The sequence below is a fragment of the Ovis canadensis genome, chromosome 13 (assembly GCF_042477335.2).
Source record: "Ovis canadensis isolate MfBH-ARS-UI-01 breed Bighorn chromosome 13, ARS-UI_OviCan_v2, whole genome shotgun sequence".
Classification (NCBI taxonomy): Eukaryota; Metazoa; Chordata; class Mammalia; order Artiodactyla; family Bovidae; genus Ovis; species Ovis canadensis.
Window position 1 is genome coordinate 27,587,493 of NC_091257.1, and position 22,785 is coordinate 27,610,277.

At 40.8% G+C, this 22,785-nt stretch overlaps 1 protein-coding gene across 2 annotated transcripts in view; it reads left to right on the forward strand.

Moving 5' to 3' along the window:
- The window catches only part of TAF3 (TATA-box binding protein associated factor 3), a 119,617-nt gene that overhangs the window by 1,839 nt on the left and 94,993 nt on the right, over window positions 1-22,785 (forward strand). The window contains exons 2-3 of one of the 2 annotated variants that reach the window (XM_069547189.1): window positions 3,156-3,398; window positions 9,532-9,670. Coding sequence is in view for 1 of the 2 variants with exons in the window: in XM_069547188.1 (XP_069403289.1) it covers window positions 3,156-3,398 (243 nt within the window). In the remaining variant the exon portion in view is untranslated. The remainder of the gene's footprint in view (window positions 1-3,155; window positions 3,399-9,531; window positions 9,671-22,785) is intronic. The other variant, XM_069547188.1, reaches the window with a different exon arrangement.

Below are 22,785 nucleotides of genomic sequence, written 5' to 3' on the forward strand. Positions count from 1 at the left end.
TTTCTGCCATGTTAACTGAACATCTTGTTTGTTTTTTAAATGTATTTATTTGGCTGTGCTGAGTCTTGGTGGCGGCACGCGGGATCTTGGGTCTTCATTGAGGCTTTTGGGACCTAGTTCCCTAATCAAGGATGGAACCTGGGCCCCCTGCATTAGGAGCTCGGAGTCTTAGTCACTGAACCACCAGGGAAGTCCCTGAATACCTTATTTTGTAATCATCTGTGTATATCTCTCACCCTCTCCTCTTCCCTCCCCAGGAGACAAATTTATTATATTGGTGTTCAGTAGCCTAGTACAGTGCCATAATAGAATAGGCAGCCAGGAGATACTTGTTGAATAACTGAACTGATAAGCCACTACCATAATAATTATTTAGTCCTTTGACTTTTTGAGTTTTAAAAATGTGTAGTTTTGGACCCCTTGATTTCACAGCTGTGTCAAATCTGAACTTGAAGCTGCCGAGTGGCTCTCACTGACTGTTGTCTTGCTCGCGTACCACCAGCACACTGCTCTTTGCTTTTGCTTCATTTTCCTCCCTCCTCCCTTCCTGGCCCTTGTGTGAGTTTACTGTTATGGTATGCATGGGCCTGGTTATATTTTTTGCTCCCAAATTCCCTAAATGAGGATGGCTGTTCTGTACCTTTAGGTCAAAATATCTGCAGAATACATAGTTACCTTTCCTGACTCACAGAACCAGATGGGTGCTGGCACTGCAAGCAGCCAGGTATTCTAGAGTCATGGGGTGACCCTTGTTTTGCCTGCATGTGAACCTCGTGGATAATTGCCCAGTCTCTGTAATGATTATCTTACTTTTAGTTGAGAATAGGATGATCCGGTTCATTACTCCTCATTGTGATCTGGTGACTTTTCAAAAATGCTACTTCCTGGTATACTTAACCGGTTACAGACTTTTTAAGGTTCTTTTTTCTCCACTATTCTTATTTCAGACTGGAATTAAGTCCCCACTATGCAATCTTGTCTTCTGTTTCTTCATTTCTTTTGTCTTTCTAACACAACGTGTTTTGAGCACCACTTATATATTTGCTACCTGATGGAGACGTAGGATTACTTAGGCAAAATCCCTGCCCATAAGGTGTGTACAAGGGTGTTGAAATGTCAGTAAAAACAGAATGATGGCATTTGTTCCTTTTTAAAAAGATGCTTTTTCAGTAAAGCAGGTATCAGAAGTTACTATTAATTCAACAAATATTACATTTAAAAGTTTCCCAAAGGTAACGATTTACCAAAGCACTCAGGAGCAGAAGTTTCCGTATGCGCTCTATTATACATTATACTGAAAGCAGTGCACGGTATCGATAGTACCTGCAGAGGAAATAGAGAGACGGAGAGACGCGTGCGCACTCTGGGTTCCTGGGCCGGCTTCACAGGGAAGACGAGATTTGAGTTGAAGCGTGACGCACAGTGGTGCGAGGTGGGGAGCACGCCAGGTAGAAGAAAAACATGACCTGAGATGACAAAGTGGGATTCAGTGAGACAGCCAACGTGGAATATGTAACCAGTTCATTTGGAAGGTGCTAGAGAGAAGTGTTGGAGAAGGCAATGGCACCCCACTCCAGTACTCTTGCCTGGAAAATCCCACAGACGGAGGAGCCTGGTAGGCTGCAGTCCATGGGGTCGCTAAGAGTCGGGCACGACTGAAACGACTTAGCAGCAGCAGCAGCAGAGAGAAGTGTTAAATGGAGAAAAATCAGGTGAGGGAGGGACTTCACAGATAGAGGCAGGAAACACTGCACGCTTCTGTGCAGGGGAGAGGGTGCTGAAAGTGATTCTTGAAGACAGTTGCGCTGTCGGTGAAACGCACTAGAGATGCACTGGGGAGGGCCTGAAGCTGTGATGAGACGGGGAGAGGGAATGGAGCAAAAGGAGAAGTGCTGAGAGCCAGGGCCAGCAAGGATGGTGCGGGGGGGGGGGGGGGGGGGGGGGGGGAGGACTGGAAGGTCTTGGGCTGAAACTGCTCAGATGCGGAGGAATTCAAGAGGATCACATTTTTTTAGAGTGAGAAAAGAATAATGCTTTTAATAAGGATCAAAGAGTTGAAAATGCCTGCCTGTAATTAAGGGGAAGAGCAGGTATTCATTTTATGTATTCTTTCTCTTTTATACATTGTAGAAGTAACCTGTACTTGTGCGGAAATTCAGACTACAACGTTCTTGAAGTTAGATGCGAGTCTCATGGTTCAGTTCTTCCCTTCCCTGTCTGCTGCGATCAGCCCTGTAACCTGTTACAGTTGAATGTGTATCTTTCCAGAAGTTTTCTGAATAGGTGTTAGCAAGCAGGTCTAGTTTTTGCAAACTGTGTATTATTATTTTCCATTTTACATCATGATTTAATTTTAGGCAAACTGAATTTGATATGATTATAGGAGATTGCAGTAAAAAAAAAGAAAGAAAGAAGACTATTTTATGGAAATCTGGAACTGGAGTTTTCATAGAAGTTTTAAAAGATGCAGAGACCTTAAGTTCTATTAAGGGCAGGCAGAGAAGGAACCTCCTTTTCTAAAGAGAATCTCACTATATCTAATGCTTTATTGGTTTATCTCTACCCATTTTATATAGTATCTTCTAAATACATTTAAAATGTATATTTAAATTGCCTGTATGATCTAAGTCCTGTCAACACATTTTCTTAGATTTAAAAAAATTTGATTTAGTGGTATAATCATTTAGCAGATGTTTATGGAGTACCAGCTGTATGCCAACCACTGTTGTACTTTCCAGCATTGTATCACTGACAGAAAATGGAATGGACATTTACCTAGCTTGGCATTCTACATATTTGATAAAAAAATAATAACAAACATTTACTTTGTGTCAGCCAATGTCCCAGGTGCCCTTGACCATCCTTGAGTTACTTTTGACATTAGTTCTGTACTGGCTGGTTGTTAGCATGAATTGTCCCTGGTGTTCTGGCTGGTCATCAGGTTGTATTTAAATGGCCTTTCAGAGTCAGCTTTCTAATATTTAAACAATATGATGTTCTGTTGAAACTTTATTCAACTCTTTCCAATAACTGAGTCCTAAGTATATATTTGTTTCTGAGCTGCATATTTACCTAATACTTTTTATCTTAAAGCCTTAAAAGATATTCATGGAATTTTCTTAGAATAATTTGCTCTGCTTTTGACTCTGTTTCAGATGGCCGGACAGACCCAATTTTGGATGATGTTAGTGAAGCTTTCCAACTCATGGGGGTTAGTCTTCACGAACTGGAAGACTATATCCACAATATTGAACCCGTCACCTTCCCACATCAGATCCCTTCATTTCCTGTCAGCAAGAACAACGTTCTTCAGTTTCCTCAACCCGGAAGTAAAGATGCAGAGGAAAGAAAAGAGTACATCCCCGATTACATGCCACCCATTGTGTCTTCTCAAGAAGGTTTGTGGGGGTTTTTGTTTCTTGCTCATGTATTTGTAACTATTTTAATGGCTTTTTAGTCTGCTTAGGTTTTCTAACTGAAATATATAAAATGTTATGCTAACATATAAATTCTGGAAATGCAACAAAAATATTTTAATATTACTTACAAATTGTTCTAACCCTTAAGGCAACAAACTTGCAGCCAGCCTCAGCAGGCAGAGCCCTGGAATCATCAAGGCATTAATTTCCTTTGTAAATTTTAAGTAGGGGAGAACCGAAGGTGACCTCAGAGAGAAGCCTGTCAGGAGACATAGTAAATGAAAATGGGATATTCAGTAAATGAGAAAAGCTTTGAAGCATAAAATTGGGGTGGTTCTCCCCATTTACTGTAGACGTGAGTTAGATGATACTGGAAACAGTGGGTGAACATTCACTAATATTATGTAGATTTATCTGTATGATAAGTAGAAATATTTATGTTTGGTCATACAGAATTTTTATTGCAAAATAATACCTACTCAGGCATAGTCAATCCTTGAAGAGTTCCTTTTTTCCTGCATAATTTTACATATTGATCTTCTAGGTTCACTAAGATTTTAAAGAGATACATATGTAATTTGTGGTCTGTAATGCAGGTACAAAACATTTTTTCTTGTTAAAAAATGGGAAAGTTGCAATTTTTTTTAAAAAATTCTAAAACCATAGATGTGCTTCAGGATAATGCAAATGATGGCAGAAATGGCTTTATCGCTTTGTTTGTTCATGTGCAGTTCAGTGGCTTTACGCACATCGACACTGTCATGCTACCAGCGCCACTGTTCATCTCCAGCACATTTTCGTCTCTAACTCCGTAACCATTGAACAGTAACTCCTCACTGCCCCTTCCCCTCAGCCCCTGGCAGCCATCATTCTGTTTCCTGTCTACAAATTTGACTGCTCTAGGTATTTCATGTAAGTGGAATCTCACATATCTGTTTACCTGCCTTGCTTCACTTGGCATAATGTCTTCAAGATTCATCCATGTTGTAGGAAGTGTCAAAATTTGTCTCCTTTTGAGGGCTGAACTATACCTCATTGTGCATATTAAGCCACATTTTGTTTTCCATCCATTTTTGGATGGCTGCTTGGGTTGTTTCTACCTTTTGGCTGTTGTGAATCTGCTGTGAACATTGCGAATAGCTTTTCAGTTCTTTGGGGTCTATACTCAGAAGAGGAATTGCTGGATCATATGGCAATTCTATATTGTTTGAGGAACAGTTTAAACATGGAAAACTATCATAGCTTTCTGGTTTGAGTCCCTTGGATAAAGACTCTACCTGACAGCTTAGCACTTTTCTAAAGTTCTTAGAGATTTGATCCTGACTGAAGGCAGCAGTCAGTTTTCACCAGTAAATGTAATACAAAGTGTGCCTTCAGTAGGCGTTCTTGCTGCTGAGTCGCTTCCGTCGTGTCCGACTCTGTGCGACCCCATAGACGGCAGCCCACCAGGCTCCGCCGTCCCTGGGATTCTCCAGGCAAGAACACTGGAGTGGGTTGCCATTTCCTTCTCCAACGCATGAAAGTGAAAAGTGAAAGTGAAGTTGCTCAGTCATGTCCGACTCAGCGACCCCATGGACTGCAGCCTACCAGGCTCCTCCGTCCATGGGATTCTCCAGGCAAGAGTACTGGAGTGGGGTGCCATTGCCTTCTCCAAGGTGTTCTTGAACTGAGTTCAATTAAGTGTTGTTTGTAGGGTCTTGCCTGTAAAAGTTCCCTGTTTGTCCTCCTTTCCTGACTAATGGTACATTAACAGCACGGCTTGGAAATCTTCACACTTGCAAATCAGTCATTCCCAGTGTTCCTCAGTAGCTGCTAAGAATCTGTCTCCTCCACACCTTTGAGTTGATTTGTATTTGTAACCTTTATTACCTTGGAGGATGTCTTACTGTTTGTAACCCTCTGTGTAAAGGCGTTCTGTTTAAACCCCTCACTCCCTAATGTCTGTGTTCTTGATCTTAGAAACTTACATTTGTTACAGCTTCTCTAAACACATATTACTTTAATAACAGATGAATTTCAGTATTAACATCATCAAAGGAGGGTTTCTTGGGCCGAGGCCTGGTACTAACGGTTGAAAAGAACTCCTCTTGATGAAAGTAGCATCAAGTTAGTCTGTGATGTGTCCTCTTGTACTTTAAGAATAGCCTTTGTATGGCTCTGAAATATTTTTTAGATGAAATGCCACTTAGAAGTATACAAGTATGCTTAAAATGTTACTTAGAAGTACACAAAATTTGAAATTGTGCTAAGAAAACATGAATGGTCATCAAATGCTGGGAGGAAACAGAAGGCATTACATGGGAGGAAACTGAAGGGAAGACACTGGTGTGAGTACCTGGCACATTAGTGATTCTCAGAGTGATACAAGTATCATTTCAGCGAGTTAGACACTGGTAAAGTGTAACAGAAAGACTATGTGTGTTACCAATTGGCATGTGTTTGAGCTGGAACTACTGTCTTCTCCATATAAACAGTTGTATAGTCCATTTTCTCTGTGTATTTTGGAGCTTTCTAAATCTATTTTCATATCATTTTGCCTCCCGTTCAGCCTCCTATTTAGTAGTTAGATTGTTTAAATTTTTTTCTGTTTTTTTTTTTTTTTAATTTGAATTCAGGTTCAATTAATCTCACTTCCTGGTTCATACACAGGTTCCTCTCTGGTCATTGAATGGCCTGCATTTATTAATTTGGAGAGTTAATTATTTTTAATATTGTAATAAACCCTGATGAGCTCACTACTCAGAACCAAAGCTAGGACTTTGATTATAGTCTATGCTTACCTTCTTGTTATGTTTTTATGGCACACAAATTATATACAATGAAGTTCTCTCAAAGTGATATGGTTATCATGTTTAAATATTGTCAAGGAAATGTAGCTAAGATAGCAGATTTGTACTGGGTAGTGAAGGAGAGTGAAAAATTATTCAGTGATTTTAGCTACTGACTGCTCTCTGAAATTATGATAGTAAATTTTTGAGTTTCTCTTCTGGATTATTTGAAGCAAAAGAAGAATCTTATGTTATTTGAAGTTTCTGCAATAGAAATTATAAACATTCTAGGAGGAAAATAATGTAAGCCTTGACCACTTCTTTTTCCAGCTAACACTTGTGGATTTTCTAAGGAGCAGAAATATTGCTGATTCATATAATGTGCATATTGTTCATAAGGATATAGTAATGATAGGCAGTACAATAAGATATTTTTTAAAACCTTTTATTCAGGGAAAAGAACATAAAATACAGTCCTGTGGTTACCCAGTTTTTAATACAGCCACACAAGTCAACTTAGTAAGTCATTTACAACCTGAAGTCTTGGGTACCTAGCATTCTGGTTAGTGGTGCACAGTGTGGTACAGATGTGAAGAACTTTGATAATAGCATCTGTTCACCAAGTTTTTTGTTTTATTTTCCTAAGAGCCACAGGCATGGTCAGACTTTGGTCATAAAATTGTACTAGCAAAGTTCTGTCATGGGGCTACCCTCTTATCAATCTTTCAACCTGGTTTACGTCAAAAAAAGCGTGTGGGGACTCCCTCTGGCGGTCCAGTGGTTAAGACTTTGCCTTCCAGTGCAGAGGGTGTGGGTTCGGTCCCTGGTTGAGGACCTGTAGAAGCAGCCTGGGCTCCATGGAGCCATTCGGCTGAGACTCAGTTAGTTACTGAGTTCACAGTCTCACAAAGCCAGTGTCATTTCCACTGTCTGTAAGGCACATATACGAGCCTGCCACGAGAGGGATGGTGAGGACTGAGATTCCGTAGACATTTATGTGAAACAGGACCGTGCGCAACGCAAAACAACGCATGTTGGTCCCCTTCCTATCTTGCTGCTTCACTCTTGAGGAACTTCCTTTTCCCTTGAAGGACAATATACATTTGAGGAAGTGACTCAACAATAAGAATAATCTAAAACAGTGTTCATCACATGCTTAGGGGCTAAGGAGACACAGACTTAATACCTGGGTTGGGCGTGTGCTTGATGGAGGAGCTCTCTGACTGCCAGCTGTGTGAAGACGGGGTGGGAGAAGATGAGAGACGAATTCCTACCTGTTATAACTGAGTATGTGTTTACAAGTGAAACCTCTTTGAAAGGATGTTATAAATGCACATCCTGCACAGACTGTCACAGTTCTGATGGCCAGTACCCAGTGTGTTTTACCCAAGAACACTACCCACCTGCCAGCCCACCATATGTATTTTCAGATTCACAACAGTCACATATTTTTCTTTCCTGTTTTGTTTGCCAAGGAATGCATGAAAAATAGCGTTCTCTTCCAGAGTCATTGTTCGGTTCTCAGAAGTATGGTCAGTAGATCACTGGTCTTCTAGGTGATCTGTTGATCGGTCCGTAATATTTGAGAAGGAAAAAAGAAATAGAAACCATTTACTCTGTTTTACTTACTGCAGGAAACTGAACAACCTCAAACTAGGAAACTTGGTCAAGATACTGTGATGTTGCTACTTTTAGGGCTTTAAAATTTTTTTAAGTTAACTTTCTTTGAATAGATTAAGATTTATAGGAAAATCCTGTACCCAGTTTCATGTAATATTACTATATTACTATGGAATGCTTGTTGTGGTTAATGAACCAGCGTCGATATATTACTGTCATGCATTATTAATGTCCACTATCTTTAGTTTTTACCTAATGCCCTTCTTCTGATCCATCCGTATCGTATGCCCTTGACTTTAGTTGTCGTGTCTTCTTGGGCTCTCGTTGACCCTGACAGTTTCCAAACTTTCCGTCTCTGACGACCGTGAGTTTTGAGGAGCGTTGGTCAGAGGCATATAGATGCCCCTCTGTTGGAACTTGTCAGGCTTTTCTCCTGATTGCACTGGAGTGACAGGTTTTGGGGGAGGAAGACCACAGTTGTGAAGTGCCATTTCCATCGTGTCTTATTAAAGGTACATCCTGTCAATGCGATTGATCACTGTTGATGCTGACCTTGGTCATGGGGCAGAGTAGTGTTTCTCGGTATGTCCATTCTGAAGGTACCCTCCTTTCCCTCTTCCCACACTGTCACCTTTGGAAAGAATCCCCTATGCATAGACCACTGTTAAGGAGTGGGGAGTTGTACTGCCCCCCCCCCTTTAAAGGTGGAGTATTTCCACAAATTAGACTCTTCTGCAGAGATTATTTGAAATTCTTCTCCATTTGTCTCTTCTCTCCCAGGGCTTATTTTATGAAGCGCTTTCAAAAATAAACATTTATAGGTTCAAAATAATTTTTAAAAGTAACACAAGCATGTTGGGGGGAAAAAAAAATACTGTCCAAGTATATTCAGTATGAAACGAGAGGCCTTCCTCGTTTTCCTCATACTTTCATTCGCCAAGAGTAACGTGTTTAAGGTGTGAATCCTTCTAGGTCTCTTAATAGGGAATGTTTTGACTCAAGGATGTGTGTCCACTTCAGTTCCTACCATTTGTCTCTCAAGCTGCTGCTGTCTGACTTCCTCCATCCTTCCCTTGAAGTCACTTTCATTGAGATCACCAAGTACCACCTGACTGGTTGACTTAAAGGTAGTGTTTATCCTTATTTACTGATCTATTTTTTTGGAGGAGTCGGTATAGCTTAGTGAATTATTACAAAGGAATTACCTTTATAAAGGGCTTCCCTGGTGGCTCAGTGGTAAAGAATCTGCCTGCCAATTCAGGAGATGCAGGTTCGATTGCTGGGTTGGAAAGATCCCCTGGAGAAGGGAGTGGCTACCCACTCTAGTATTCTTGCCTGGAGAATCCCATGGACAGAGGAGCCTGGTGGGCTACAGTCCTTGAGGTTGCAAAGAGTCGGCTTAGTCAGCTTAGCAACTAAACAACAAGCAAATACCTTTTAACCACCTCCCATTTCAGTACCCAGAACTTTACCAACCACTCCAGAGCCCCGCCGTGTGCCCACCCCTCTCTTTTCCACTCTTCTCGCTTTATTGTAGGGAATACCGCTTTGTTTTTCTTAATAGTTTTATCAGTCAAATGTGCATCCCTAGATACTTTAATTTCTTTTGACATCCACCATGTTGGGTTTTTTTCCCCTACTTCTTGTAACTTTTAAGTTTCTTTTAGTCTACAGGCCCCGCTTCTAATTCCTTGCCCCCGCCTTCTCCCTTCTCCCCCGTACAGTGCACTGTATTTGCTGAGGAGCCTGGAGTGTTGGACTTTCAGGATTGCCCACAGTCTAGACTGGCTATGTACTCTGTACTGTCAGTGGTGCAGGGCAGTGTGCTTCTTTGAAATTGGCAACAAGGATCTATAAGGACTGGTAAGACTTTCTTTCCCTGCCTCTGGCAAGACAGATGTGGGTTTGAACCTATAGTGTAAGTTTTTGAGTTACAGTTTAAAAATATATGGGTGTCCCCAGCTTTGCATTCAGCCCTTAAGTAGAGGTGCATATATTTCCCATTGGAGATAGAGGTTCCAGCACACACAGCTATGATGGACTCCACTTTATAGTGGACCAGGCCAGAATTCTCTTCCTGGTTGAAATGGTTTTCCTTTAATCTTTCTGGAATTATGAAAATAAGAGCACAGTTGCAATGCTGAAATAGTTTGTATGCTTCTAAATAAGCAAAGTATCTAATGCCTTAGAAAAGTTAAGCATGTGGTATTTTACATACCTTAACCACCACATTTGTCTGTTTCTCCCTTCCATGATAGAAAAAATATTTTGTTGGTTTTAATAGAATTTTAGAGATTTCAGAAGCTTCTAGGATCCACGGTGAGAGCTCTTGGGAAATTCCTGCACGTAGCAGAGGAAGAGATTGAGAGGTGCACAGGGCAATAGATGTCACATGGCCGGCTTGGGCTGAGACCCCAGCGTGAGTGCCTTTGTCGTAAATTAGGATTTGGTCTCTCTTGCTTTGTTGAGTTTGAATCTTATCTGGGACAGTGCAGTAATTGCATTTTATTTAGCTAATTAGCTGCTATGGCTGCATGGAGCTTTTCTGTTTCAGATAGAATAATACCAAGTTATTTGCTTCACTTACAGTGGTGGTCAAACGATCTTGTACCGTTGGTGCTAAAGAAAATTCAGAATCGTATTTTCATTTGTTTATCAAATAGCTATGAAGAGCCTACTGTCTGCCAGGCACACTGGTTATTTCGGGAGATACAGGGATGTACCTCCAGAAAGGGCCAACTTTGCCTTCCTAGAGTTTTCTAATCTAAGAGGGGGTGGGAGAAAGACTAGACTAATATTTATGTATGATTTCAAATTACCAAGGAATGAAGGACTTGATGACTGTTTTCAGTGGCCAGGATACGGTGATGGTGAAGGCGGAGGATGTCTTTGAGAGAGAAGAGTCTGGGTGGAACTTGGTCATCCAAGGGGGAGGTGATGGGGCCTGGATTCTGACTGGTGACACCATCAGAGGAAGGACCATTTTATTTTTGGTGGAGACTTTAAACTCTGCAGTCTAAATAAGAATATTGATTTCTTTTTTCCTGTGAAAGGGATTACCGTTCAGTAGGTGGCACTCTTTCCTTTTCTGTAAGTGTTTGATATCCAATTAAATGCCCCCCCCCCCCGAAGGTTTTAAAGTCTTAAGAAAAAGCATATAACTTAAACCATAGGTGGCTTGCTTTAGAAAGAAAGACAATAGCATTGTTAATAATTTATTGTCTCTGGAGCTTTGTTAGAGTAGTTACACATGAATATATTTACTATTTGTTTTCTTTAAGGAAACTTTTGTATTTGGCCAAGATTCCTTTTTATCATTTAGCAAAGACCTATATTATCCTTCCTGAAGCTCCAGCTTTTCTTTTCAAAAATTTTAAATTATCTGTATCTACCTTTCCCTCTGTTTTGATTTTTAAACATCCTCAAAGTCCCATTAGAAGATACTTTTAATGTGGGCATACTTTCCCCATTTTCACTTTCCCCTTATGTGTCCACCCATTTTTCATTTATGAAGAGAAGTTTTGGTTAATTGACACAGTTAATATAATTTGTATCCTACTGGTTTGAAAATTGTATGAATCTTAATTATGTTGAATTGGTTCACAGTGCTTTTCAGGTTTACTGTATCCTTCTACTTCTCTATATATTCATTCTGTTAATTTTTGAAAGTTTGATATTAAAACTCCAACTAAAAATCTTAATTTATCTACTTAAAAATAATAGTAATATAGAGTGGAACTATATGTAACCTTGTTCTGTATGGCATACTATATGCCCACATTAAAACGATGGATTCAGAGGATTTGGTGTGGGTTTGCCATTCTGTCATGTGTTAGTAGATGAGGGTGGGGAGATGCTGCAGGTTTGTTAGAGATTTTGATTTGTGGTGCTTACTTAGTGAATATCTTTGACTATCTGCCCCATAGCAGTTAGCTGTTCAGCTATAGGAGTGATGGTTGAGAGGTCTCGTCTGAGATGAAAGATTAAGAGTATTACTTATTCCATGTTGCTGGCTAGTCTTTATAACCATCATTTTATTTTATTTATAATTTTTTTTGGCTGCACCACAGGCTTGTGGGATTTTTAGTTCCCCAACCAGAGATCGAACCCAGGCCCTGCTCGGTGAGGGCGTGAAGCCCTAATCACTGGACCACCCGAGAATTCCCTTTAACTGTCATTTTAAGTGACTGTGTGATGGGACACCCCTTAGTCTTGAAGATTTAGGCCTCTTCTAAGTTTTAACTTACATCATGAATATCACTGTAATACATGCATTTATCCATACAGTTTTCTCAGGATTTCAGATTATTTCTGATTGGCTTTTGAAAATTTGATTACTGAGTTAAGACTATGAAGTTAAAAGATTTTGATGAAATTCCTCTAAAAATATTGTATTAATTTACAGTACTACTAGTAATATGAAATATCCATTTTATTCCATATTTCATTTAAAACAGTGTTTCTAACTTAATAGGTGATATTATTTACATTTAAATTTTTAAATTCTGGTATTAACATTTAACACAATCTGAGAAAAAGTGTTCTTAACCTTCGGGGTATTGTTAGAATTGATTAGCTCCAGTTTTTGGTTTTGAGTTTTGAGCAGTTCTTTTTATTTGGAAGGATTGGCATTTCATGGTTTTTATTCTTTCTTAGAGGTTGTCAAAAGCACAAAGTTAAAATATATTTAATTTTTTAGTTGAATAAAACTCCTTCTGCCTTGCCATTACCATATGGGTCCATTGCACCCTTATATAAATTTAAGTTACAATATGGGATCTTATGGATCATGTTTTCTGTATCTTGAAACATCTTGCTATTTAATCATCATAGGTATTATTTTATTATGACTCATTGTTACTCATCAGTTGTTCCCAAATATACTTAAAAATGGAAGAATATGAAATGCAAATATGAGAGTAAAATGGAAGAATGATGAAATCATCTAGATAAGGATGATCCAATAGTGAAATAAATTGTCGCCTTTCATTTTTCTAATTTTGGGGCCATTTTCTAATTCTGTATTCTGTTTCAAGAATGTAATTAAGAAGACTGGAAGCATTGTTCTAGCCGACTTTTAGGTTTAATTGAACACAGTTGAAAGTGCAAAATTTTTCATTTTCTACTTGGAAAAGGGAAAAAACTAACATTTCATAATTATTAGACAAATCAGAAATAAACGCAGAGCTAGCAACATTTTTTGCCTTGTTTTCCCTCTCCTTTTACTTATATTCCTGCAAATTATGTATCAAATGGCTTAAAAATATGAAGGTTCCACTGAGCCAAGATGTCAAATGGTAATAGTTATTTTTCCTGCTATCCTGAGGGTGAAAGTAAGAAACATTTGTCGGATTTAATGGCGCTATTACATTTGAACACTTCTCTTTAGTGTGCAGCCCTAATTATGTCTTGACAGACACAATTGGGAATAGTTAGAAGGAAGCAGTAGGTCTGGGCCAATCAGCAGTGGAAAGGAAAGCTCAGGAAGTCCCAGGGCCACTGTAGAGGAGAAAAACTCACTTTTCATTTCCTCTCCTGTACAGCGTGTTCAGATTAACTTTAAAGGGGCCTGAGCTGTAGGTGGGAAGATTCTGTCCGCGGTCAAGTGTTACCTGTGTGTTGGGGCCCCTCTCAGCAGGCATCGAGTCGTCAGTGCACAGACCTTGCCAGGTCCCCTGAGAACTTCTTCATATCCTATTGCCCATTCAGTAGGAAACAGGGATACACTTAGTTTTGCATTTAAAGGGTTTCTGAAAGTTCAGCCTCCAGTGAAGGTTGGCAATGAATTCATTATTATTAAAGCTGCTTTGTTGGGAAGAAAGGGATTGTTTAGAACTGTCCTCTTTGGTGTTACCAAAAATGCTCTGGGAAATTTTTTTTTTTTAATGGCAAAGAATTCTGTGTCTTTACATGTCTATATGGTACACATCGTACGTCTTCTTACAAATATCGTGCAACTGTTGCGCCCGCCAAAGTGGTGTTTAACCCACATGGCCGCGGAACCTATCAGTATACACGTGTTTATAGTTTAACAAGTGTTCAAGGTTTCCAGAGGCGTTCATGGCACGGTTTGTTTTTTCTTGAGACCTTTTTTTTCAACCTTGTCTTTCTCAATTTTAGTAGCAAAAAGGTGACTTAAACAGATGGTGAGTTTATGTCACACTTTGAGGGACAAGGGCCTGAATGCTGGATTTGATGGAACTTGGCGAGAAACAGCAGCACTTAGATGCCCTGAGTGAGGGGCCACACACTCTTCTGAGGGTCTTCCACATACTGCCTTACTTCATCCTCATCATAGCCCTGCCTGAGGGTTAAGAGCTGGTGTTGGTCCTTCTGTAGACGAGCAAACTGAGGTGTAGGGGTGGTAGGGAACTTCAAGATCACACACTAGTAACTGGGGGATCCAAAGTCTGACTCCAAAGGACTAGGTTTTTTGTTTGTTTCTAAGTTACTTGAGCTCATTTTTTTATGCTTAAATTGTGTTACTGTGATGCTCCCATTTATAAGGTTCAAGTATCCATAATGAAGCTTTTGGTTACTTTATGCCACTGATTTAACCCTGTTGATTGTGGACTTCTGGGAAGACTTGAGGTTATTGCCTGAGTTGCCTGAAGCGTCCTATGTAGACTAAGTAAAAGAACTTTTATGAACATATAATGTAACTCTATTTTTAGTGTGTAGAACAGTTGTGGTTAATAACATACAATTTCATTTAGTTCATAGTCTTTTGTTATTGCATATTTCCCTAAGTGGGCTCTCCAGGTGGCTCAGTGGTTTAGAATCTACCTGCAGTGCAGGAGATACAGGAGATGTAAGTTCAAACCCTCAATTGGGAAGATGCCCTGGAATAGGAATGGCAACCCGCTCCAGTATTCCTTCCTGGAGAATCCCATGGACAGAGGAGCCTGGCGGGCTACAATCCACAGGGTCGCAGAGAGGCAGACACGACTGAGCATGAATGCACGCATTTCCCTAATTAGTGTATGCTAACATTCCAGCTATGTTGCTGTGGGCATTCATGATACCTTTTGTTGTTAAAAAGGAGGGCATTATTTAGAAATGATTGGGAACCATCAAGTGATTGCCTTCAGGATCCGCATCTCCTGATGAGTCCTGTCTGGGCCAGGGTGAATTGCTCAGCCGACAGTGAAACCCGGTGTTATTTTCTGTTTGCAGGGATGTACCTGTAGATTAAATCTTTACAATGTTTTAGTTGAGAAGCACACTTGATGGTTACTACTCCTTTCATTGATTTGCTCTCATGAATAAGAGCATTCATTATGTTTGGGAATTGTAGGCCAACTCATGCTGTTAATTTAAGGAAGTCACATTGGAGGCAGTATCCATACCAGACATTAATTTAAAGTTAAAAATGGGTACTATTTAAAATATTGACCTTGTAATACGTATTCACGTATTGAATTCATTCAGCATGTACTTAGTGATTGTGTGTGCCAGTGAACACAGAAGATACATATGAGCAGAACAGACAGTAGTTTTTGTCCTTGTGGATTTTATACTTTCAGTTCAGTTCAGTCGCTCAGTCGTGTCTGACTCTGAGACCCCATGGACTGCAGCACGCCAGGCCTCCCTGTCCATCACCAACTCCCAGAGTTCACCCAAACTCATGTGCATTGAGTCGGTGATGGCCATCCAGCCATCTCATCCTCTGTCATCCCCTTCTCCCACCTTCACTCTTTCCCAGCATCAGGGTATTTTCAAATGAGTCAGTTCTTTGCATCAGGTTTCAGCTTCAACATCAGTCCTTCCAATGAACACCCAGGACTGATTTCCTTTAGGATTGACTGCTTTGATCTTCTTGCATTCCAAGGGACTCTCAAGAGTCTTCTCCAACACCACAGTTCAAAAGCATCAATTCTTCAGCATTCAGCCTTCTTCGTAGTCCAACTCTCACATCCATACATGACTACTGGAAAAACCATAGCCTTGACTAGATGGACCTTTGTTGGCAAAGTAATGTCTCTTCTTTTCAATATGCTATCTAGGTTGGTCATAACTTTCCTTCCAAGGAGTAAGCGTCTTTTAATTTCATGGCTGCAGTCACCATCAGCAGTGATTTTGGAGCCCCAAAAATTAAGTCTGTCACTGTTTCCACTGTTTCCCCATTTATTTGCCATGAAGTGATGGGACCAGATACCATGATCTTAGTTTTCTAAATGTTGAGCTTTAAGCCAACTTTTTCACTCTTCCTCTTTTACTTGCATCAAGAGGCTCTTTAGTTCTTTGCTTTCTGCCATAAGGGTGGTGTCATCTGCACATCTGAGGTTATTGATATTTCTTCCAGCAATCTTGATTCCAGCTTGTGCTTCTTCCAGCCCAGCATTTCTCATGATGTACTCTGTATATAAGTTAAATAAGCATGGTGACCATATACAGCCTTGATGTACTCCTTTGCCGATTTGGAGCCAGTCTGTTGTTCCATGTCTTGTTCTAACTGTTGCTTCCTGACCTGCATACAGATTTCTCAGGAGGCAGGTCAGGTGGTCTGGTATTCCCATCTCTTGAAGAATTTTCCAGTTTGCTGTGATCCACACTGTCAGAGTCTTTGGCGTAGTCAATAAAGCAGAAATAGATGTTTTTCTGGAACCCTCTTGGATTTTCAGTGATCCAGTGGATGCTGGCAATTTGATCCCTAGTTCCTTAGCCTTTTCTAAATCCAGCTTGAACATTGAGAAGTTCACAGTTCACAGATTGTTGAAGCTTGGCTTGGAGAATTTTGAGCTTTACTTTACTAGCATTTGAGATGAGTGCAATTGTGCGGTAGTTTGGGCATTCTTTGGCATTGCCTTTTTTTGGGATTGGAATGAAAACTGACCTTTTCCAGTCCTGTGGCCACTGCTGAGTTTTCCAAATTTGCTGGCATATTGAGTGCAGCACTTTCACAGAATCATCTTTTAGGATTTGAAATAGCTCAACTGGAATTCCATCACCTCCACTAGCTTTGTTCGTAGTGATACTTCCAAAGGCCCACTTGACTTCGCATTCCAGGATGTCTGGCTCTAGGTGAGTGATCACACCATCATGATTATCTGGATCATGAAGGTCTGTTTTGTATAGTTCTTTGGTGTATTCTTGCCATCTCTTCTTGATAGCTTCTGCTTCTGTTAAGTCCATACCATTTCTGTCCTTTATTGAGCCCATTTTTGCATGAAGTATTTCCTTGGTATCTCTAATTTTTTTGAAGAGGTCTCTAGTCTTTCCCATTCTATTGTTTTCCTCTATTTCTTTGTACTGATCACTGAGGAAGGCTTTCTTATCTCTCCTTGCTATTCTTTGGAACCCTGCATTCAAATGGGTATATCTTTCCTTTTCTTCTTTGCCTTTTGCTTGTCTTCTATTCACAGCTATTTATAAGGCCTCCTCAGACAGCCATTTTGCTTTTTTGCATTTCTTTTTCTTGGGGATGGTCTAGATCCCTGTCTCCTGTACAATGTCACGAACCTCAGTCCATAGTTCATCAGGCACTCTATCAGAGCTAATCCCTTGAATCTATTTCTCACTTCCACGGTATAATCATAAGGGATTTGATTTTATACTTTAGTGGGTAGAATATAGAGGAAATAAGAAAAACAAATTATATAGTATTCTTGAAAGGGGATAAGTACTATGAGAAAAAAATAGGGCTTTATAAGGAGTAATGAAAATGCCAGGGCTGGAAAGACAGTTGCAATTAACACTATGGTAGCCAGGTAGACATCACTGAGAAAGGGACATCAGAGCAAAGATGTTAAGGAAGTGAGGGAGGTTGCTGTGTAGGACATCTGGGGAAAGAGCCTTCGCAGAGAAATAGTGCAAAGCCCTCCAAGGGGTGCATATCTGGTGGGTTTGCCCTGGTGGTGAGTATGACTGGTACAGAGTGGTGATGGAGGGGTGGAGGCAGGGAGAGAAGGTTGGGTAGGGAACTCTGGAAAGGAGCATCCTGGGAGTCTTCTGGTAGAGTCTCTGAAAGCCAGGGTGCTTCAGACAAATGGGTATTTCCGAGTCTGGGGCAGTAAGTCTACAGAGCAGCCTGGAACATTATACAGTTGGCAACAAGTTCTCAAAGATGGCTAGAATCAGAAGGGCTCAGAGGCCAGCTTAGAGACGGTCCCACTCACTGGTGTTCTGGTAGATGTTTCATAACCTCTTCCAAAAAAAGACAGGAATGAAGGAAGAGGAAAAGAAGAGAAAAGAATGCATACATATGCATTCACAGATTTATCATACGTTTTCCTAACATGAAAATGTGTAGTACACCATTTGCAAATAATAATAAAAAATAAGACTCTTAGTTGTAAGTTGTATATAGTCATCTAGTTTTACAGAGTGCTCTTGATTTTTGCTTAACTTTCATATCCATAACCAAACTATAGGTGCACATGCCCAGTGGTTATGGTTCCAACATGCATGGTTGATGTTTTCCCTTATATTAACAAGGAAGACAAAAGTGAAGCAAATAATATGTGTTGAAACTTGGCTCATTTGTTAGTAACAAGAAAGACTCCTTTGCTGAGTTGGATACTGGTTTTTAAATGCTGGAAGAATATTTTCCCATTTGTTTGTGCTAATCTGCATTTTCGGCACTTTCTCCATCATCTTCCTAAGTCTAGACAGTTAACAGAAATCCTTCTGTGTTTTATGATGTTTACCCATTTCCATGATGGAGACCTGGGTTTGATCCCTGGTTTAGAAAGATCCCCTGGAGAAGGGAACAGCTACCCACTCCAGTATTCTTGCCAGGAGAGTTCCATGGACAGAGGAGGGTTGCAAAGAGTCAGACACGACTGAGCAACTTTCATTTTCACACCTGATGTAACTACTCCCACCTGGTTGAGTGGGTAGCACTCATTGGTTTCAAGCACTAAAGTGATGTGATGCTGGGGAAGAGAGCTAGTGACTAATGTTATTGATAATGTTTTCGTCATGCAGGCGCAGTAGATGTGAATAACTCAGAACAGTGTGACTTGGAGTGATGAATTTTAAGTCATTTGATCACTTCTGTTTTTATATAATTTATATGATCTGATTTTAATTTAATTAATTTAATTGTCTCCCTTTTTCCAAGAGGTGTATATCTGGAAAATAATGTCGCTCAAATTTTTAAAAATAGAATTTAAAATAAAGCCAGAATGTTCCCTACTTAAAGGATACTTGTCCCTAATCCTTTGTAAAGTGATAAATCCTTCTGAAAACCAAGTGGCCATCTCACTTTCAGACTGAGGGACATTGATCTATATGTATATATATGCTGATGCTGCTACTGCTGCTGCTAAGTCGCTTCAGTCGTGTCTGACTCTGTGTGACCCCATAGACGGCAGCTCACCAGGCTCCCCCGTCCCTGGGATTCTCCAGGCAAGAACACTGGAGTGGGTTGCCATTTCCTTCTCTAATACATGAAAGTGAAAAGTGAGAGAAAAGTTGCTCAGCCGTGTCCGACTCTTCGCGACCCCATGGACTGCAGCCCACCAGGGTCCTCTGTCCATGGGATTTTCCAGGCAAGAGTATTGGAGTGGGGTGCCATCGCCTTCTCTGTATATATGTGTGTGTGTGTGTATACATATATACATATAATTAAGGCCCTAAAACCCCAAAGAACTCTTTTGAACTTTTAGCTCCCTGGAAAGAAGATAGATCCTGCTTTGTATTTAGCATATTATGGTAACGATAGTACAGTTCCATCCCACAAGGACTATGAGAACTAGAAATTCCCCTGTTAATGTTCTAAAATTTCTTTTGAATTTACTTCTTAATGGAATCAGATCCGCTTCTCTTTCTGTTTGAGTAACAATCAGAGCAAGTAGGCACTTTGTTTCTAAGGTGGTATTATTTGAGTGGTCATGCTGGTGTCTAAAATAAGTAAATGTGGAAGAAAGTAAGGAAGATAAAGGAAAAAAATGAAACAAGGATTAATGAAAATGCAGGCTCTTCAGCGCGCCGCCTAAACTCCCTTCTGAAATGGTGTCTCTCCTATCATGGGTACATCGTTTTATCCCATTAGCAGACTTGAGCTGCTTCTCACCACTGCTCTCACAGGCAGTGTATCAGGGAGCAAGTTCTGTGGAATCAGAGGAGAAGCTGGCAGGGTGCCTGCGGGGCAGCGCCGAGTACTCCCAGAGAGTCAGCGCCTTGGTGCCGGCGAGTCTTCGGGACGTCGAAGTGGGCACTGGATAGGGTATCATTTGGGGGACTGTCACAGGACTCCACTCAGACTAGTTCTAGAGTTTTAAAAGGTGTTTTGATTTTATGTTGCTTAAATTCTTCATCCGATTTGTGAGTTATTTCATGAAAGGGGAATTGTATTTTGATTTGAGGAGAATAATGACTTTTTTTTCTTTCACACGGGTATAAATATCATCCAAGGAAAGCTCTGAGCTTTCTCATAGCTCTTTTACACGACTTTTAATCTCAGCACCTTAAGCCATGTTTTGTTAAGGTTAAGAAAGAAAACCTAGGTGAAAATGAGAGAAATTATGAAACTACTATTAGTTTTCTAAATTCATTAGGGGAATACTCTGATTTTAGGCATACTACACCCCCATGGCCTTTTCAGCATTTCTGACATATGTGGGTTTTTTTTCCCTACCAACCTTAGGAATTTTTCAGAAACTTTATCTACTTGTCAGCTGAATTATCTGGGGAGGGAGGCGGGAGTAGGGAAGAGTGGAATTTGAGGATTTATGGGGTTGACATGTTACGAATAGGTTTAAATGGCTTCAGTAGCATATTAACTGTTGAGCTCTATTTTATTACAAATGGGGATGTGAGATTATATAACTGCCTTATATCCTGTCGCCTCATAGAAGAACTCCTCTTTCAATAGTAACTGACCTGGCTGTTAAAAACAGTCTTTCCCTCAAAGAATTTTAATGGTAGAATCACGAACTCTTTATCCTAAAGGTGTTGGTTTACAAATCATCAAAAGAAATGAGCGATATTACTAGAGATTTCCAGTAATTTTGTATAATTTGGACTTGGATTCTAGTTCTTTCACTGAATTTACATTCAGTTTTTCTTCCTGGCACTTGGTACCTTAGAACCTCCCACATGACCTAATCATTTATGTCAGATTTTCTGAGGACTTAAACGCAGAAAACAGCTTCTCAGGTTGCTCTGAGCAACCTTTTCTAAGAGGTAAGGGAGAATCTAAGATATGTAGGTAGTGCGAACATCAAAAGATGTCGATTAAAACCAGACATCTCGAGTTAATGCATTTAGTGCTTTTCTGCGTATGGGAAGATGCGAGAGCCTGGGCTCCTTGAAATCATTCCTTTGAAGGTGCGCCTTGACTATCTAGGGCCAGCATCCTGCTTTTCTCCATCCTGAAGGATCACCTCAAGGTGCACGGTCAGGCCGCCACAGTAGCTGATGCCTTGACAGCTGCAGCGTCTTTGTTTTGCTGATATGGCAGGTGACATTTTTCCTCCCACATCAGCTGGGCTACAGTTAATATCATTAACAACATTGATTTATTCTTGGATTTATACTTAACTAGTTTTTCACAAGCTCTGGTAGTTCCTGACTATTTAGGAAGACTCCAGACTTTCCTTTTCCAGTGTCTTGCAGACTGGAACATGGAACTAGGAGTCGGAAGGTTCTCACATGGGCGCCTGAATTCCTCACTGCGTTATGCTGAAAAGTCTTAGCTAATTAACTGAGTTCTGTCTTTTTGTTTCTTTTGACCCTAGATACATCTTTTGTTAATAGAAGTTACTGTAGGGTTACTGTGAGTTTAATGCACATAACATAATAAGAATAGCGCCTAGAACCTAGTCAAGTACCCAGCTCTTTAGTTGTTTTAATATCAACAGCATCATCCTCCTCCTCCTCCTCAGATGCGCTGATACATTACAGCATTTCTTCTTCATTTCTGTTTGTCTGTTGGCTTGATTAGATCATCCAAGATACAGCTTTGCTTGTAGGACAGAAAGCGGGAAAGCGCATGCAGAGTTACGGCCCTGGCTCTGCTGCTTGTCTGGAAGCAGGTCTCTTCAGGATGGAGAGAGGTGGAAAGCTGGGTGTCCTCAGATAGAAAGAGGTGAGCCCTGAGCAGCCTCTTCTCTGCCTCCGCAAACAACGAAAATAGGCTGCAGTTACTGACTTCACAGAGAAGCAGATTTACGCCCTCCCTTCCTTGTGTCTTCTACTGAAAATACTGTCTGAGCGACAGTGGCCGAAGCCTTCCAGCGTGCTTGTTTCAAGAAGGACGACAGCAGAGCGCCAGCCCCTACGCGGACCTCACGCAGTCGCTTGTGGTTTGCTGTAGTAAGTCTCTTTCCTGCTGGGCCTTCAGGCCCTTGATCGTGAGGTGTGGTCTCTTGGGTTTCCCACCGAGGCAGCATCACCTTATTGCCGCAGCACTTTGTGTGTCTGCTTTGTGAGCGGAGCCGGAAGTCGAGTTTCTGTTGGACAGTTAGGAACCAGCCAGCTTGTTCTGAGCATCCGCCGTGTGTTCAGGGCGCTCATCCCCTCAAATACAGCATCTATTTAATCCTCAGAGCCTCACTCTAAGGTAGGTCTTCAGTCCTCATTTTAGATGCAAAACTGAGGCCCAGGGAAGTTAGATCCTTTCTCAAGTGACAGAGCCAAGTCAGGGCTTATGGGACTCACCATGTATCTGTTTTTAATCATCTCTTAATTAATCTCGTATCAAACAAGTGTGCATGATTAGTCAGGGATGCATAGGGATTCTGAAAGTCTGAAATTTGCCGTGCTTTCGCTCCTGTTTAAGGTCAGTGACCTGAGGCTTGTCGGTGGGGATGATGCCAGAGCCTTTGCTATGTGTGTGTATGTGAGTGTGTGTGACTGTGTGTGTATAAGCGACTGTGTGTGTGTGTCCCACTTGCGTCCTCACCTTCTTCGGGTCTTCATTCACATGTCACCTCCTCTAAACTTTCTAGAACACCTCGTTGAAAGTCAGAGCCCTTTTCCATCCACACACATCCTGTCTTCAGGTCCTGCCGCGTGGTTTCTGGGTTCCG